Consider the following 17,631-nt stretch of genomic DNA (forward strand, 5'->3'; position numbering starts at 1 on the left):
CACAACACCACTAAATTGCCCCAAAAAAGTTCAGGCTCCAAACAAAGACTACAATTAAATTGAGTATATTAAAGCAAATAAAATATCAGTGAGTTTATTGTGTAAGTTTCTACTTTTCTCTGCCATAATAGAAACTTTTTTGATAATTTCTCCTAAATATTTAGCAAAAACCAATAAAAGCAGCCCAAATTTGATCAACCTGCCCAGTCCTACATGTATATTTTTCAGCCCAAAGTCAAAATAAGCCCAATTAGGCTGAAACCCTCTCAACCTGGCAACCCTGACTAACGTAAGTTACGGATGTAACTATGGTTCTGTGAATTCCTGGATGACTGCCAGTGGCAGTAAACAGAGTGGATATGTCTCCTCGCGCTCCGCGCAGGTCGAGATTTAATAACAACAGTGTCACGTGAGTGACGTGTAGGCTACCTGTGCGTCTATAAATACCGCCCGGTAGACTACATCCGGCCTCCCAGAATCTTCTCGCAGGAAGTTCGGAGTGACCGGTGTGACTGGCAGTCATCCAGGAATTCACAGAACCATAGTTACATCCGTAACTTACGTTCTGTTTCATTCCTTCCAGACTGCCAGTGGCAGTAAACAGAGTGGATGACTCATACCAGCACTGTCACGAGGAACAACACCCACCTAGTGGTCAGCCGTAGAAGCCAAAGGCAGAACGGCCGAAGCCAGCGTGGACCCAGAGGCCACGTTAAGGCGATAGAACCTGGAGAAGGTGCACGGCACCGTCCAGGATGCCGCTGCACAGATCTCAGACAACGGTACCCCTCTCATTGCCGCCCAGGAAGTGGCCACACCCCTGGTGGAATGACAGACAACGCCTGACGGGGCAGGTCTACCTGCCACGTCATAAGCCTGTTTGATTGCTTCAACAATCCAGTGGGAGAGACGTTGCTTCGACAGGGCACGGCCCTTGTGCGCCCCCCTGTAGCACACAAACAATTGCTCAGAGCGTCGAAAGCTCTGTGTTGCCTGAAGGTAGAGCCGCAACGCCCGGACTGGGCACAGCAAATTAGCCCGCTCCTCCAGCCGGGACTCAAACGGGGGAGGATGGTATGCTGCCAACTCTATGGCCTGATTGGCATGGTCAGGGGGTAACACCTTTGGCAGGAAAGCGACATTTGGCCACAGGGTCACTCCTGAGCTGTCTGCCTTCCACCGAAGGCACGTAGGACTGACTGAAAGGGCGTGGAGCTCGCTCACACGCTTGGCAGACGTAACAGCCAACAGAAAGGCGGTCTTCCATGACGTCGTCCTCAAGGACCCCCCTGCCATAGGCTCAAAGGGGGCCTCGCCCAAGGCCTGCAGGACCAGCGGCAGGTCCCATGCTGCTGCACGCTGCACTCTGGGGGGGCGCAGTCTCCTGGCACCCCGCAGAAACTGTGCCACCCAGTAATGCGCACCAACTGGTCTACCATCGATGTGGCCATGGTGGACAGAAATAGCCGCTACGTGCACCTTCAAGGTCGAGGCCGCCCGGCCCGCCTCAAACAGATACTGCAGGTACCGCAGTACAATTTGTAACGGACAGGAGATCGGGTCAAAAACCCCCGTCCCTGCACCAGGAGGAGAAAGCGGCCCAGCAATGCGAATACACCCTTCTTGTGGAAGGAGCTCTAGCATTCTGCAAGGTCTCACATACCGAGGGCTCAAGGTGCGTCAAGAATGACCCTTCCCTCTCAACGGCCAGGCCCAGAGTTGAAGGAGGCTCGGAGAGGGATGCCATACCTCCCCGCCCAGCTGGGACAGGAGGTCCGACCGTACTGGGAGCTGCCAAGGCTCCCCGTCCAACAGGCTGAGGAGCGTGGAGAACCAAATCCTCGAGGGCCACTTGGGCGCCACCAGGAGGACCCTGTGACCCGATAATCTCACCCTGTGAAGCGTGGGCATCACCAGGGGAATCGGAGGGAACGCATAAAGGAGGCCTCTCGGCCAAGTGTTGGCGAGAGCGTCCATCCCGAGCGGGGCACTGGTCTCTGCCAAGGAGAACCACAGTGGACAATGAGCCGTACACTCCGAGGCGAACAGATCCACACGGGCTTCCCCGTATCGATCCCAAATCATTCGCACCACCTGGGGGTGCAACCGCCAGTCCCCTGGGGGCAGCTGCCGGCGTGAGAGGGAATCCGCCACCACGTTGGCTCTGCCAGGGAGGTGCATTGCCCTCAAGGAGGCCAATTGAGGATGAGCCCACATCCACAACCTCCGGGCCTCGTTCAGGGAGTCCAGCGACCTGGTTCCCCCCTGGTGGTTGACATGAAACACTGTCGAAGTGTTGTCTGTCCGGACGAGGACATGCTTGCCCCTGAGAAAGGGCAAGAAGTGCCTCAGCGCCAAGTAGACAGTCCGGAGTTCTAGGACATTGATGTGCCGTCCCCGCCACAGAGGGCCCCAAACCCCCTGGACTGACCTCTTCTGCCATACCGCACCCCAACCCTGAGGTGAGGCATCTGTTGTCACCACCTCTCGCCTCGAAGGGACTGAGCCGAGAGGAACACCGTGCAATAGAAAGGTGCTGTCCCGCCACCGGTGGAGATGAATAAGGCACTGGTGGGTAACCTTGACCTTGACCCACCTGTGAAGGCGAGGGTCCATCTGGAGGCTGTTGAACCACATCTGCAGGGGGCGCAGGTGCAGCAGCCCCAGAGGTGTCACAGCTGAGGCCGCCGACAGCATCCCCAGCAGTCGGAGCCATGCGTGGACGGGCAACCTCATCCCGAGGCGGAAGGACCGTAGCAGGTCCTGAATCCGCTGTGCCCGCTCTGCAGTAAGGCGTGCCTGCATTGACACGGAATCGAGGGACAGGCCGATGAAGGTGGTCTGCTGCGTAGGACGCAACAAGCTCTTCTCCCAATTTACCGACATGCCCAGAGCCTCGATATGTGTGAGGACCCTGGATGTCATCAGCTCCGCCTCCTGGAGCGAGGGGGCGCATATAAGCCAGTCGTCCAGATATGGGAGAATCTTTACTCCCGACAGGCATAGCGATGTCAAGGCCGCCCTCATGCATCTGGTGAAGATGCGAGGAGCCAGGGACAGGCCGAAAGGCAGGACGGTGAACTGGTAGGCGTGGCCTTGAAAGGCAAAACTGAGAAACCGTCTGTGATCTGGGTGTATTGGGACGTGAAAGTAGGCGTCCTTGAGGTCTATGGAGGTGAACCACTCCCCTGGAGTGACAGATTGAAGGACGTCGCGTGTACGCAGCATCCGAAATGGGAGGACCTTCAGGTACTGGTTCAGACCCCGAAGGTCCAGCACAGGCCGAAGAGAAGTGTCTTTCTTCGGAATGAGGAAGTATGTTGAGTAAAACCCACTGCTCTGTGTATGAACTCTTGTGATGGCCTTTTTGTCCAAGAGTTTGGCTATCTCCTGTGACAAACACAGGGCCCTCCCGCGGTCTCTGACCGAGGTTTCCCTGACCCCGGAGGGTGGTGGGGGCCGGCGGCGGAACTGCAACCTGTAGCCCTGGGACAGTGTTCTCAAAACCCACACATCTGGAGAATGGGCTGCCCAATAGGCCAGGTGCTGATGTGAAAACCTGCCCACCGCCGGCCCGAGGCCCTCATAGAGTGCCTCGAGGATTATTTGGGGGTTTGGGGGGACGCTGGTGTTGCCCCTGCACCCGCTGAGACCGGCGAGGTGGAGGGTGTGCGCCCCTGGGCTGACGCCCACCACCCCCAGCAACCCGGCTGTGCTGCCAGGGCTGCGGAGGGGGGCTCGGGGGATGTGAGCGGCGCAGGTCTTGTGCGCCCCGTCTCCTGGAGTGCTGAGCTGGGGGTCCCATGCTCGCACTCCGACGACCCCAGGCCTCTGATGCCTGACCCGACTGCTTCCTGCGCTCCAACGCCTGTTCTGCCTCTGGCCCAAACAACTGGCCCGGCACTACCGGAAGCTTCCGTAGCGTCTGCCTGCAATCATCAGACATGGGTGCCTGCGCCAGCCACACCTGACGCCGCGTCACCACCAGGGTGGACATCAGGCGGCCAAGCTCTCTGGTCATCAGCCCGAAGGCTTGGAGCGCAGCGTCGTTAGTGTCACCCAACTCCCCGCCCTCATGCTCCGACTGCAACATCTGGGACTGGGCGAGGAGGAGCACGGAGAGGGAGTTCCCAATGCGAGCCATGCGGCCTGCCGCATCATAAGCCGTCGAGAGAAGGCTATCCGTTACCCGGCACTGAGGCCTAGGACAGCGGGCCTTATCTTTGAGCGCCTCATCTGGTGAAAGGACCAGTGAGGCGATACACGGGTCCACGGGAGGCATGTGAACCAGGCCATGTTGCTCCGCCTGGCGCATGGAGGCCAAAGTCCTCGCATCCTTGCCATGGTAGGCAAACGCCTTTGGATCTGCCCAGCAGCGCCGCAGCTCCTGCAAAAAAGCAGGCGAGGGCGGGACATCAAAGGGCGGGGCTACAGGAGTCCGGCGAAAGAATGGGTTGCTCGCCGGTTGGGCAGCGGGCGCATCATCCAGCCCGACCTTAGCCAGGGCCGCACGTAGTGTTGCCTGCAAAGGGCAGGGGCCCTCTCCCAGCTCAGTGCTCCCAGAGCTCCTGAGGGATGTCTCCGAGCCAGCCTCTGCCTGTATGCTAGCTGGGTCAACCACCAGACACGGCAGCTCAGGGGAGGGATACTCGCCAGAGCTAAACACACTGTCACGGCCTTGAAACATGGAGTTTGAAGCCCTGGTAGACATAGCATCGTCTCCACAATCTGACTCCCAGGGGACCGCCAGAGGTGGGGAGGGCAGAGCCCGCTCCCTCACTAAGGCCTTAAGCTGCTCCAGTTCAGCCCGTAAATCCTCCATCTCACTGCGTGAGGGAGCATCCTTCGCCTTCTTCTGCGTAGGGCCACTGCGCTCGTCATGGGGCCCCGCTCTGCGCTTGTCCCGGTGCTTTTTGCGGGAACCTGCACTGACATGAGCGGGCCCAGAGGGTGGGAGGTCGCTCCTAAAGAGGAGGCCTTCCACCTGACGCAGCCGGTCCTCTCTCACCGAGAGCGGCAAAATGCTGCAGTTGATGCAGGGGTCGGAGAGGGCCTCCCTCAGGTGCCCCACCCCCAGACACTGGGGGCACAATTCATGGCCATCCTCTACCAACAGTAGAGTGCCACATGATGTACAAGCCATCATCGCTTCCTCCAAAAAATAAAAAGGGTCAAGTTAGGAAATCTGGGCGAGAACCGAGACTCGATCAGAACATCTAACAGACTCCTCACACCACTGTTCTTAATCCAAACAATTCAGTGTGGAGCCAGGCAATCCAAGCGAGAACTGTGGCCGCCACAGAACGCGTCCGGAACCTCTGGACTAGCTTTTTTTTTTTTTTTTTTTTTTTTTTTTAAATATATATTTTTTTAAATTTATATATATTTTTTTTTTTTTTTTTTTTTAAAGCTTAAGTAAAAAATACTCACCAAGCCAGGCTAGGAACCAACAGACGAGAGCAGTGGGCGGACCACTGAACGCGGCTGGGACATCTAGCATGTGGAGGAATCAGCTCAGCACAAACAATTCAAGACCGTTTGTGTGGCTGGGGAGCGAGCCAGCCCGACACACGGGCGCTCGGATCCTCCCGATGGAGAAAGGGAGAGGTAAGATGGCTTGACAGCCACAGCCTTAGAGGGCACAACGTGCGCTCCGACCAAGAGTCACAGGCAGGCTGTCAAACACCACCAACCAGAGTTGAGCTTACCTCCCCGAACCTGCAGAAAATATAGATCCGAAACACGGATCTACGGAGCGATTAACCAGCGATGTACGTCAGGTTAACAGCGAGAAGATTCAAGAGGCCGGATGTAGTCTACCGGGCGGTATTTATAGACGCACAGGTAGCCTACACGTCACTCACGTGACACTGTTGTTATTAAATCTCGACCTGCGCGGAGCGCGAGGAGACATATCCACTCTGTTTACTGCCACTGGCAGTCTGGAAGGAATGAAACAGAACAACTGGTAAACAAATGTATTTCTCCTCAAAATGATTAAATAAACTTTTCTTGTGTTTTTTATGATAAATTTCCTCGAATGATAAATTCCCTCTAAAATTAAGATAAAAAAATTAAGACCCCACTGAGATTTAAGACAAATTAAGTCATTTAAGGGGCCTTATTTTAAGAAAATGGAATTCAAGACTTTTTAACACTTTTTAAGGACCCGGAGCCCTGAGTCAACTGTATTATCAAAAATAGAAAAATCCTCTAAATCACCTTCATTGTTATCCTGTTAATGCAATAAACACACAGGGCAACACCTGGACAGAAAAAGTAAGTAATATATGAGATAAGATATGAGTAATATATGAGATAACGTGTGCAAACGTCTCTAGAGTTTTATTGCAGTTTTATTACAGTGTTTGGTATGCCGCTCCTTGCGACGGCGTTCCGTAACACTCTCACAGGTGGAAATAAAAACGACAGCTACAATAAAACAGCAGAGTCATTGATGTAACTTGGAGGTGAATTGTGTGGGAATACCTCGTATAACCTGCAGTATTTTTAATTTCTAAGGGCGTACCTCACTGGAGAGGCGCGGCCGGCGCCCCTGAGCAGTGGAAGTGGATGTTCTGCCACTTGCTCTCCCTGCGATGCCAGACCCGAGTCTCCTCCGACTGGCTGGACCGCGGCCGGCCCTGGCCGTCCACATACTGAGTCAGCCGGATGTAAGCGATGCAGGCGGCGTCCTCGCCGATCAGGTGGACGTGGGGGTTCAGGATGGTGGTGTGAATGGGCTTGTTGTTCTTAGCCAGAACTGCAAGGACAGCGAGGGAGGGACGGCGTCAGCACCTTATGCGTCACGGACTACACATTCATAACTAAACAGATACACGTTCATAGTCAAGAGCTGCGTTATCAAACCGGGGTTGGAGTCAGACAGAGTAGTGACACAGATTTATAATTAACGGCTTGTTTATGAATGATGCTCATCGTCTCAGTGTGGCTCTGAGAGCTGGCCTTGAAAACCTTCCTGCATCATTACAGTTGAATCTTACTCTCTAGGACTGCTGTAAAGTTGCTTTCATCAACGAAAATTATGACTAAATATAATCGTCAACGAACCCTTATCACCTGAGGAAAACGAGACTAGACGCAACGAAAATGCTGGTCATGTGACGATAACGATAATTAAATATATAATGCAATATCGTAGATGAATAAAAACAAGATTAAAATGTAAATTACAAAATAAAAACTCTGCTAAAATGTGTCTTCATTTTCGTTGACCAAAACGAGACAAAATGTTTTAACAAAGATCCTTAATATCCATGTTTTCAGTAGTTTCCTCTGGTTTAGTTCTGCTGCTGGGTGACGTTAGTCCTCAATCCCAGTCGCTGCAGCGGGGAATCAGATCCAGAAGATGCAGCTGCAGGTTAGAGGCTGATGCCGTTAACGCAGAGCTCTAGGTTCTCGTCAATTAAAAACAAAGTTAAATAGAGAAAAGGACCGATGGCCGGCCACGCAGGGATCTTCTCTGGGGCTGAGAGAAGAAGAAGAACCATCTTTGGATACACTTTCCTACATAGACGTGGAAAAGAAAACCGAATGTGTCGTGGAAAAAGAAAAAGATGGGGAGAAATGCGGAAAAATAAATATGTTGTAAACTCAAATTAGAGTCTTCTGTATCTGGAATGAATGTATTCTTGAGTCTATAAGGTAACAATAATATAATAATAATAAGATAACCTGGTTTGAATTGTAAAATGGGTTTGGCTAAATACAATCTTTGACTAAAACTAGACTAAAATGGTCCTGGACAATTCTGACTAAAATGAGACTAAAATGCTCAGACTCTTAGTCGTCTGAAACTTGACAGGACTAAAAGGAAAATCAACGTGACTAAAACTAATAAAAACTAAAATGATAGATTGACCCAAAGACTAGACCAAAACTAAAATTGAAACAGGCTGACAAAAACAAAACTAGCTGTGAAAGCTTTTTACAAGGGGATACATTTTCAGGCCTGATGGGAGATTACCACGACCTTTTCAACCCGAATGCTGCTCAGGTGAAGACGTGTCTTACGGTTCTCAAAGTAGAATCTATGGAAATCCATCCCCTCGACCAGGTTTCCCAGCGCCTCCGGCTCGAAGGAAGTGAGTCCAGGGTCACAGATCTTGCTGCACGGGGGAGAAAAAGGCATGTTAAAGACACCAAACGCTGATTAAACTGCACATTATACACAAACCTGATGACTCACGCGTATGCTTCGAAGTCTCCGTTGTTGATGGCCTCTATCAGCTGCTCGGTGATCTTGATGATTTCCTGTTTGCGTGCTGGAGGGAACAGCAGGACAGGAAGAGAGTCAAACACGAGCAGGAAAGCCGGACTGATGGAGAGGAGTTAGAAAAGCTTGGACGGTCAGGCAGCGGCCGCTTCAGCTACAGGTTGTTCTATTTCTGTACAAAAACCCACGAGCAAAGGTTGAACACCACCCGGAGTCAAACCCACTGTCATACAAGCGCATACCAGGCTTCTCCTTGTCATCACCACAAACAAGGTTACCAGAGGATCTAAAGAGGTTCAACTCCACCGAGGAAACACAGAACGGTCTGCAGCGCTGTCCGTTTCACAGCACTCGGGATGTTAAAGACAAAAACACGATGCACTTCACTCTGCGGGAGGTCGAACACACTCATGTCCAGGCCAGCGCTGCAGGTCCATGTTCAGTACTCACTCTGGGAGGAGGACGGGGAGGGGCTGGAGGAGGGGTGGGGGGGCAGCGGGGAGGTGGTGTGTGCAGGTGGAGGGGTGGGCTTGGCGACGGGTGCCGGCACCGGTGCGGCGTCACTCTCGGGTGCAGGGGCCGGGGCTGCCCTGCGAACGCTGCTCACCAGGTCTGTGAACCGGGACACTGAGGTGGGACGGAGGGTGGAGGGAAGGTGGAGGAATAACGCACAACTACACATCAGACACAACGAAGCTGGAAGGAACGTGGAACTTTAATCATCAGTCAGATTCTCCTGAAACCAGGAAGAAGGTTGTTATCAGCTGTGTTACAAATATAAGAATAATATTTGCATATCGTTGTGATTGATTACCGTATTTTCACGACCATAAGGCGCATATAAATGTCTTATATATTTTTTTCAAAATGTGCGGCGCGCCCTATAGGCAAGTGCGCCCTGTGTGTGTGTGTTTACTGTTGTGCTTGGCTGCCACGCTAATGGACAGAAACCGCCGCCTATGGTGATTTTTAAGAGACAGACTTTGCCTAAAGAGACGTTTCCAGCAGGAGTCATTAAGGCAAATGAAAAGGGCTGGATGGAAGTAGAGATGAAAGAGTGGCTGAGGCAGGTGTATGTAAGGCGACCAGGTGGTTTTTTCCACGCATCGCCATCGCTGTTGATCTGTGACTCTATGCGTGCCCATCTCACAGCCGATGTGAAAAAAGAAGTGAAACAAACGCTGCGCTGGCAGTTATTCCGGGAGGTCTGACAAAGTAAATCCAACCGCTGGACATCGGTGTGAACCGGCCGTTCAAAGTGAGGCTGCGAGCGGCGTGGGAGCGATGGATGATCGATGGAGACCACAGTTTCACAAAGAGTGGAAGGCAGCGCCGGGCAAGTTACGCCACATTTTGCAGATGGATTGTAGATGCGTGGGCTAACGTGTCTGCTGGCACTGTTGCTCGAGCTTTCGCAAAAGCCGGCATCATTTCCGAGGGGCCGCACGGCCCGGTAAGTGGTTTGACTAATGATGATTACCGGTAATGTGCTTGTTTTCATTTTTGATTATTCATTGGTGATTTAAATAATGTTAGTACTTTGTAATAAAGACTTAATTAAAGCACAATCAAACTCAGTTTTGCTCTCGCTCTATTTTTAAATACGCACACTTGTATGCTTGTGTGTGTGTTGTTGTAAGGTGGTGCATATGTGTGTGTAGACTGCGTCTTTTCGTACGGTGCGCCGTATGGTCGTGAAAATACAGTACGCATCAGGTCCATTTCAGTGATGCTGATATATACAGTGTAATCTGATTACTATAATGGTAAATAATGTAATTTCAAGTCGATAATTGTATCTTTAATATTTAAAAATCAGGTTTCATCTCCAAATTAAGTCCAATTTAAATCAGTAACATTTACTATTCATTACTTTTCTGAGGTGGAGGGGGGTGTTGGAGGCTGGTTATTCTGGTAGAGGACTTTGGGACTAGTTAGTAGTCGTGTCAATCCTTAAAACCACTGGAGTCAATCCTTCTCAGGTTAAGAAGGAGACCTGAGCTCAGTGCAGGGCCCTCCTGGGGTTGGTAGAGGATGGCACTGCCCAGGACTGACTTAGGTAGGAGCACTGGGTTATAAAATGGGTAAAAAAAAAAAAATCGGGGATAAAATTATTATTTTTTTTAATTTAAAAAATCCTCCAATAGTGTAGAAATAGCGGTAGTGCAGTCGCCACACATATCTGATCTCAGCTGATTGATGAAAACATTTATAGTGAGTTCAACATCATCATCCACTTCTCTGTGTTATTGTGCTGCAGTTGAATACAAGCTCATATGGAAACTAGCTGAACCAGGATGGTGCTGATGCTCTACATCTCACGCAGGATCAGGAAATAACTAGGTTTCTTTCTGGTCTCGGTCTTGAGCTGAACTGGTCTTGGTCTTGATACTCTCTGGTCTTGGTCTGTCTTGGTCTCGGTTAAGGCGGTCTTGACTACGAGTCTAGTTCATGGGATAGATAAAAGTCCTGGATCTCCCTGTCCTTCCTCAAACCCGGTCCGGTCAGCGGCAGGTCTGCATGTTAACTGCCTGCATGTTAGTATGAATGTGAGTTCATCGTTCCTGCTGCTGGACTACTTACTCTGCATGGGGGCGACAGGGGTGTGTGGAGGGGAGGGGGCGGACAGGGCGGCGGGAGGTGGAGTGCTGGATCTCCCGTCTCCGTCGGTGACGGGTACTGAGGCCCTGCGCACCGAACTCAGCAGGTCACCGAACTTTGTGGCAGCTGAGTTTGGGAGGACACGGCACTTAGACGACAACACCGAGGCGCGTTCAGGGTGAAACAGCGCGGATCATTCTCCAAAAACAATGTCACTACAAAATTATGAAGTTAATATTAAAGATTTGTGCTTAAAATGTTAGAAAGCAGACCATGAGGTCTACGACCATGAGCAGCAGTAAACACCATGTGTGCGTGCAGCAATCAGATCAGCTTCATGTTTCATCATTTCTTCACGTTTTATGTTGTCAGTGAATGCATCACACAGCTGAGCAAGAGGCAGATATATAAATAAGGACTTCTCAGCCCATAAATCGGGACACATCAGGGATTATGTTTTCAATGCATGCGCTTTATAGCATCAAAATGTAAGACAATCATGCCCACACCACCTGTTTACAAGGTTATTTTGATTTACTAGTTTACAGACTCAGGATTTTTCTTTTTCAAGTGTTTCCGATGTTATACTCATTATTAGTACCACTGTGAAAGGGTAATTGTTATTAATTGCATCTAATTTAGCCGTTTCATTGCTGTTTTTGTCATTAAAATATTTAGGGAGCGTCGGAATTCTGAAATTCACGGTTATTTCTCCATATCCACTCGTGCTTTCAGGGACAATTGGAATTTACTGCATTTGGCGAGAATGTTTTTTTTTTTGCATTTGGCGAGAATTGAGCACAAGATTTGTATTTTCTTTCTAATTCACTGTTGTGGTTAAGAGACCGCCATTTTGATCATTCTTACACCATCTTGGTTTATTCCATTTTGTTTACATTGGATTTCTGCGCTGTTAGATTGCTCGCCTTTCATTGTCTATTTGATCAGTCATTGTCATTTCCTTCTCATTTGTAGAAACCATAAACTTCCTCATAAATATAAACCTCATCAGAATCATAAATAAGTGTCATCTATCATCTGTTCTGGCTGGACAACCTGGGGAGATTAAGGATTTAAATCAGTTGACTTATACAGTCCTTCAGAGGTCACAAATTTGGATTATATTCCATCACCTCTTTTACACCCCCGCTGTCAGTTATTGAGAAAACTGTGCTTAATAATTTGGATGGTAAGAAACACATATCTAGATTCTATAACCTTTTTGCTAAATATTCAATAGAATCAGCATCAGATAGATGAAATGCTTGGAAAACGGACATACAAGATGAGATAAGTGAGAGGGATTGGGGATTGGCATGTTTAAAGGCCCAAAATAATTCAATAACACAAGATTTAAATTGCTGCAGCATACATGGTTAATGAGGTTTTACATAACCCTGGTTAAGCTTCACCATTTTTCCCTAACATTCCAGATGTTTGTGTTGTGTTGCTCTGAAAAGGGAAATTTGATTCACTGCTCATGGGAAAATGTAGTCAAATGTTTATCATGGATGACAAAATGTAATATTCCTTTGAGGCCAACAATCTGCATACTTGGAATATACCCCAAAGACACTATCAAAACAACAAAGCAATCGAAAATGACTGATTTTGGACTTCTCCATGCAAGAAGAATGATTGCACTACATTGGAAAAATGTTGAACCATCATCACTTGGATTATGGAAGAAGGAGCTGTTGACAGGTCTTGGACTGGAGAGGTTGACTTGTATTGTCAAAGGTAAACAGACAGAGTTTGTGGTAATTTGGGACTCCTTTATCTCTTTCTTTACCGACGAAATGGAAAACACTAACTGAATAACAATGGCGATGTGATTTGCTGATCCTGCCTTTTTAATTTTACTTTACTGCACTTTATCAGTTTGATTTTTTTGTGTTTGATTGTTTGAGGGGATTTATATATATGTATATATATATGTGGAAAACGTTTGTTTTGATATACATTTTGCACTTCAATAAAAAATTTTGTTAAAAAAAAAAGGTTTTGAATGCATGCAGCAACCGAAGAGTAAAAAAACAGAGAGATGAACTGCGTTAGGGTTAGCGTACGGGTGAGGGCGCGTTGCAGGCGGCGTCGGGGGCCGTGTAGACTCACAGTGCACGGCGGCTGAGGAGCTCTGGAGGCTCTCGGGCTGGGAGCTGGTGCTGGACTGCGCCTTGAGCGAGCTGCTGTCTAAACTCTTCCCTGACAACAGGCGCGGAAACACACACAGAACCAAACACAAGCATTTCAAGAGCTGACCAACAAAACCACATTAAAAAAAAAAAAAACACACAACAGAAAAAGTCACAGAGCGAAATGATCTGTGGTGATGGATGAACACTGATGAACTCACAGCGGGGAGCTCAGTCCTTTTCTCCCTCTGATAAATTAGAGCTTAGTCTTCATCTTAAATAAGCAGGCTTTTATTAAAATAGGGATTCCTGAAGTCTATTTGATAGTAGACAAAGAAGCAGGCGGAGAGAGAGAAGATGGTGTGAGCATGGGCCCCACACTCTCAGCTGAGAACCAGCCTGGCCTTTCTTCATCAATACAAAGACTCAGATGCTGAAGAAGCTGGATATCAGAGCAACAGATCAGAGGAGCTACTGCTGCTGCAAGTGAAGCTTCACTCAGACACAGACGTCAGCTTCCACCGGTGACCGAACGATGGATTTATGATGATCATGGAAACGGGAGCGAGTCGGGGAAACTCACATTTGTGCTTAATTAGCTCGAACAAGAAATAAAAAGTTAATCCATGGTGAGAGATAGGGCTGTTCGATTTTGCCCAAAAATAAAATCTCGATTTTTTTCTCTCAAAATCCGATTTTCGATTACGATTACGATTATTTTGTGAATTGACAAAAGGCAAAGAAATTATTTCAAATATGCTGTTTTTTTATTGAACATTTGCCCCATTGGGCAAACTTTGCTCTTATTAAACCAAAAATTAATGAATAGAGTGCAAAACTCAACAAGTTGAAAAAAGTTTAAAAAAATATAAAGTTTTATCTCTGAAAAAAAAAAAAATCAGCAAATCAGCACTTGCAAACATACAGTAAGTTATATTTCCAATTAAATAAAACAAGACATTTTCTAATTAAACTAAACTGGGTCTTTGCATGCTAAATAATAATGCAACCCATGAAGGAGGTAGAGGTGTGTAATGTCAGTCATTACATTTGCTATTCACATTTGCAAGTTTTTTGCAAGGAACACAAGCCGGTCTACCGCATCTGGCTTGAGGGATGCCCGGTGGCATGTTACAAGTTACAACGCCCCCTCCTACACTAAAGAGCCTCTCCGATGGGGCACTTGTCGCAGGTATTGAGAGGTATTTCCATCGATCATTAATATGGTATCAATCATTAATATGTGTGCAGACAAGGTATAAAAAAAAAAAAAAAGTGAAAAATCGATTTTACGAGTTTCACGTTTTAACATCGTTCTAATTACATAATCACGATTCCGATTTAAAATCGATTAATCGAACAGCCCTAGTGAGAGAGAATGTTGTAAAAAACAAGAATAAGGACAGAAACTAAACATCCTCTAAACATCGGCGGCAGATGAGAAGGAAGTGAAACCGCTGCCACCTAATTGAACAAACTCATTCCCAGACACGCAGTCGATTCAAAGCGAATTATAACTAATAGAAAACGACAGAAACGTAAATCAGCACTTTAACGCTACGCAGCAGATCGTGGCGGCAGCGTGGACGGTAGGACTCCAGATATGAGCACAGATTCTCCAAAAGCCACCTCAGGTGTCGGGTTTCCGACCAGCTGTCCGGCGCTGACCTGCCAACACGGGCCGCCGCTACACAGCCCGCACCAACCAACCAAATGCTCCACTGCATTTCCTCCTGTACTCACCTGACGCTCCGAGTCTCCTCTGGGCTGTCAAGTTCGTATTTTATGGTCGTAAAAGTGTCACGCCGGGCGAATGCCATCCATTGGTGGCGCTAGTAGAGCTGTCTCTATTAACGCCCCTCCGGGTGCTCCATCTCCCTTCCCTGCCAGTGGGGCTAAATTTAGGCCCCCCCACCCCTCTCCCCCTTTAGGTCTGACTTCCAACACAAGGTCCCCCGGAGGGGCGGGGTGATGGAGCTCCAACGTGGGAGGCGGGGAGTCTTCCTGTGCATTTTAAGGGCTTATTGGTGGTTATTTTCATCCACGTCATATTGCCAAAATCAGACACATCCTGTCACAGAAAGATGCTGAAAAAAATAGTACATGCATTTGTCACCTCAAGGTTAGATTACTGTAACTCCTTGTTATCAGGCTGTACTAGCAAGACGCTAAAGTCTCTCCAGCTAGGACAGAATGCCGCCGCTCGTGTGCTAACAAGAACTGGGAAAAGAGACCATATCACCCCAATATTAGCCTCCTTACACTGGCTCCCAGAAAAAAGCTAGAAAATAATTTAAAGTCCTCCTCCTCACCTGTAAAGCCATGAATGGTCAGGCTCCATCCTACCTCCAAGAACTCAGAGTCCCCTACTATCCTGCTAGATTATTCTTACAGTCTCCAAAAGCAGCATGGGAGGCAGAGCCTTCAAATTTCAGGCCCGTAACCTCTGGAATAATCTTCCAGTCTTGGTCCGAGAGGCGGACACACTCTCTGCCTTTAAGAGTAGGTTTAAAACCTTCCTCTACGAAAAATCTTATGTTAAGAGTCAGCTAGCCTGATGTTACTGTGTTTTCTGGATGTTATGCTGTTCTTCTGTTTCTCCGATGCTGATGTTTTCTGATGTTTGTGTTTTTTGTTTTATGATGTGTGATATCTGATCACTTTTATCTCTGTTTTGCGTGTTGTGAAGCGTCATGAGACGACCTTTGTTATGATTTGACGCTATACAAATACATTGAATTGAATTATGGAGACTGCAGAAACCTTCCTGAGCCTTTTCTCTGGATCCATTCCCCCCCGCAGTTATAAATGCTGAAGTAATGTAATGGCTAGCCAGTGGTGGGCTCCGTAAACGCTGGGCTCCTCAGCTGGGGGCTTGTTCCTGCAGCTCTAATGTTGAGAACTGCCGTTTACTCGGTTAACCTTTCATGAACCGTGACAGGTTTTTGCGATGGCGTGGCTCCACATTTCTATTTTCGACTCCGAAGTAGGAGCCATAAAAAAGCCTTATAAGAGCAGCTAAGAGAACTACGATTGTCCACAGTCCAAGTGAAACCAACAGAGCTGCCCACAAAGACCTCGAATGAAGGCAATATCTATCATTTATTTGGAAGTGGCTGCCCGGTCAATCTTTGTGAAAGCAATGCTTCATTACAGTATGTTTTCATACAAAAAGCACAATATCACATAGAATAAACGATCTTGTGGGTGAGAAACAGCGTTTTCACTTGTCACCTGTGAGGTCTTCAGCACATTTGGATGGAGCATTGTGCTAACTAAAGATCATCAGCTTTAGCCTCTTCACGTTGTGCTGATTGAAGGAAAAGCTTCCCAGAAACTGCAGCAGGAAATCATTTTAAATCCATCCTTAACATGAATTTATCAAACCAGCTCACGCATAATGACTAGTATGAACTAAAGTTGCTTTCGTCAACGAAAATTATGACTAAATATCATCGTCAACGAACCTTTGTCACCTGAGGAAAACGAGACGAGACGCAACGAAAATGCTGGTCATGTGACGATAACGATAATTAAATATATAATGCAATATCGTAGACGGATAAAAACAAGACTAAAATGTAAATTACAAAATAAAAACTCTGCTAAAATGTGTCTTCATTTTCGTGGATGAATGTATTCTTGAGTCTATAAGGTAACAATAATATAATAATAAGATAACCTTGTTTGAATTGTAAAATGGGTTTGGCTAAATACAATATTTCACTAAAACTAGACTAAAATGGTCCAGGACAATTCTTACTTAAATAAGACTAAAATGCTCAGACTTTTAGTCGACTGAAACTCGACACGACTAAAAGGAGTATGAACGTGACTAAAACTAATAAAAACTAAAATGATAGCTTGGCCCAAAGATTACCGACACAGGCCCATCACTCAGCCCAATGAAGAGTCCATGCTTTTATTTCCCCACAAAGAGTTTGATAGATATGTCCTCTTTATTTTGACAAATACCCAGTGGGAGCTTTATTTCAGCCTCGCTGCTGTGGCCACGTCTGCAGGCGCTCACATCTCCTACCTATTAACTCTGCAGAGACACTGCGGTTGGGATCTTGCAACCTGCTCACGGTTGCATCTCAACTACTCAGCCTTGTCGGATTAACTTCTGCAGGAAACACCCTCCCTTACACAGAAATCACTGGAAATGAGCACTTGTATGTTTTTAACTAAAAAATTATGCAATAAGGGGGATTTCAAAACCAGGTTTGTCTCTCCTGAAAGTTCCTCCATAACATTTATTAGAGATTCTAAAATCAGAACGAGAGCTTTAACGAAGAATAAAACAAGCTGTTCTGCTTCATAGCTGAAGTTTTCTTTCCAAAAGCTGTCACTTCTTTCCCGGAGAGCTTCACGACGGCTGTGTTGTCGTTGCTAGGGGATTCGTGACATTCTGGTAAAATCCTCTAAGAAAGGAGGAGGAGGAGGAAAGTAGGCAGCACATTCTGCTCGGGATGCTCGGCACTGAAATCACACATTCATGACCTCATTTAAAACACACTGTAGTCAGCCGGGAAATGTGGCGGCTGTGTGGATAAGCAGAAACGGCACCTTCTTCACTTCCCAAGATGCGTATGAATATGCATAAAGATAAAATTCAGTCACATGAACAGCGGAAAACCAGAATCAGGCATGAAACAA

At 47.6% G+C, this 17,631-nt stretch overlaps 2 protein-coding genes across 43 annotated transcripts in view; both read right to left on the reverse strand.

Moving 5' to 3' along the window:
* The window catches only part of camk2b1 (calcium/calmodulin-dependent protein kinase (CaM kinase) II beta 1), a 100,591-nt gene that overhangs the window by 5,596 nt on the left and 77,364 nt on the right, over positions 1 to 17,631 (reverse strand). For 24 of the 42 annotated variants that reach the window (XM_061730602.1, XM_061730598.1, XM_061730591.1 and 21 more), the window contains 3 exons: positions 8,210 to 8,285; positions 8,035 to 8,129; positions 6,530 to 6,763 (listed from right to left, as the gene is read on the reverse strand). In XM_061730602.1, the coding sequence (XP_061586586.1) occupies positions 6,531 to 6,763; positions 8,035 to 8,129; positions 8,210 to 8,285 (404 nt within the window). In that variant the 3' untranslated portion in view covers position 6,530. Of the gene's footprint in view, positions 1 to 6,529; positions 6,764 to 8,034; positions 8,130 to 8,209; positions 8,286 to 8,686; positions 8,864 to 10,819; positions 10,964 to 12,952; positions 13,043 to 17,631 lie in introns of all 42 variants that reach the window. The other 18 variants (XM_061730577.1, XM_061730575.1, XM_061730573.1 and 15 more) reach the window with 2 other exon arrangements.
* On the reverse strand, positions 1,659 to 5,143 carry LOC133451240 (uncharacterized). Its single transcript, XM_061730211.1, has 2 exons — positions 3,945 to 5,143; positions 1,659 to 3,892 (listed from the first exon to the last, which is right to left on the reverse strand). Exons 1-2 carry the CDS (start codon positions 5,141 to 5,143, stop codon positions 1,681 to 1,683), a joined length of 3,411 nt encoding a protein of 1,136 aa, XP_061586195.1. The 3' UTR covers positions 1,659 to 1,680.

Source organism: Cololabis saira, chromosome 9 (genome assembly GCF_033807715.1).
Source record: "Cololabis saira isolate AMF1-May2022 chromosome 9, fColSai1.1, whole genome shotgun sequence".
Classification (NCBI taxonomy): Eukaryota; Metazoa; Chordata; class Actinopteri; order Beloniformes; family Belonidae; genus Cololabis; species Cololabis saira.

Excerpts from the sequence above, each read along its gene's own strand:
- LOC133451240 (XM_061730211.1), bottom strand. The coding sequence starts at position 5,143 with ATGGCTTGTACATCATGTGGCACTCTACTGTTGGTAGAGGATGGCCAT. Across the intron at positions 3,893-3,944 it reads TGGCTGGCGCAGGCACCCAT|TTGTTTGGGCCAGAGGCAGA; the intron begins GTCTGATGATTG and ends GTGCCGGGCCAG.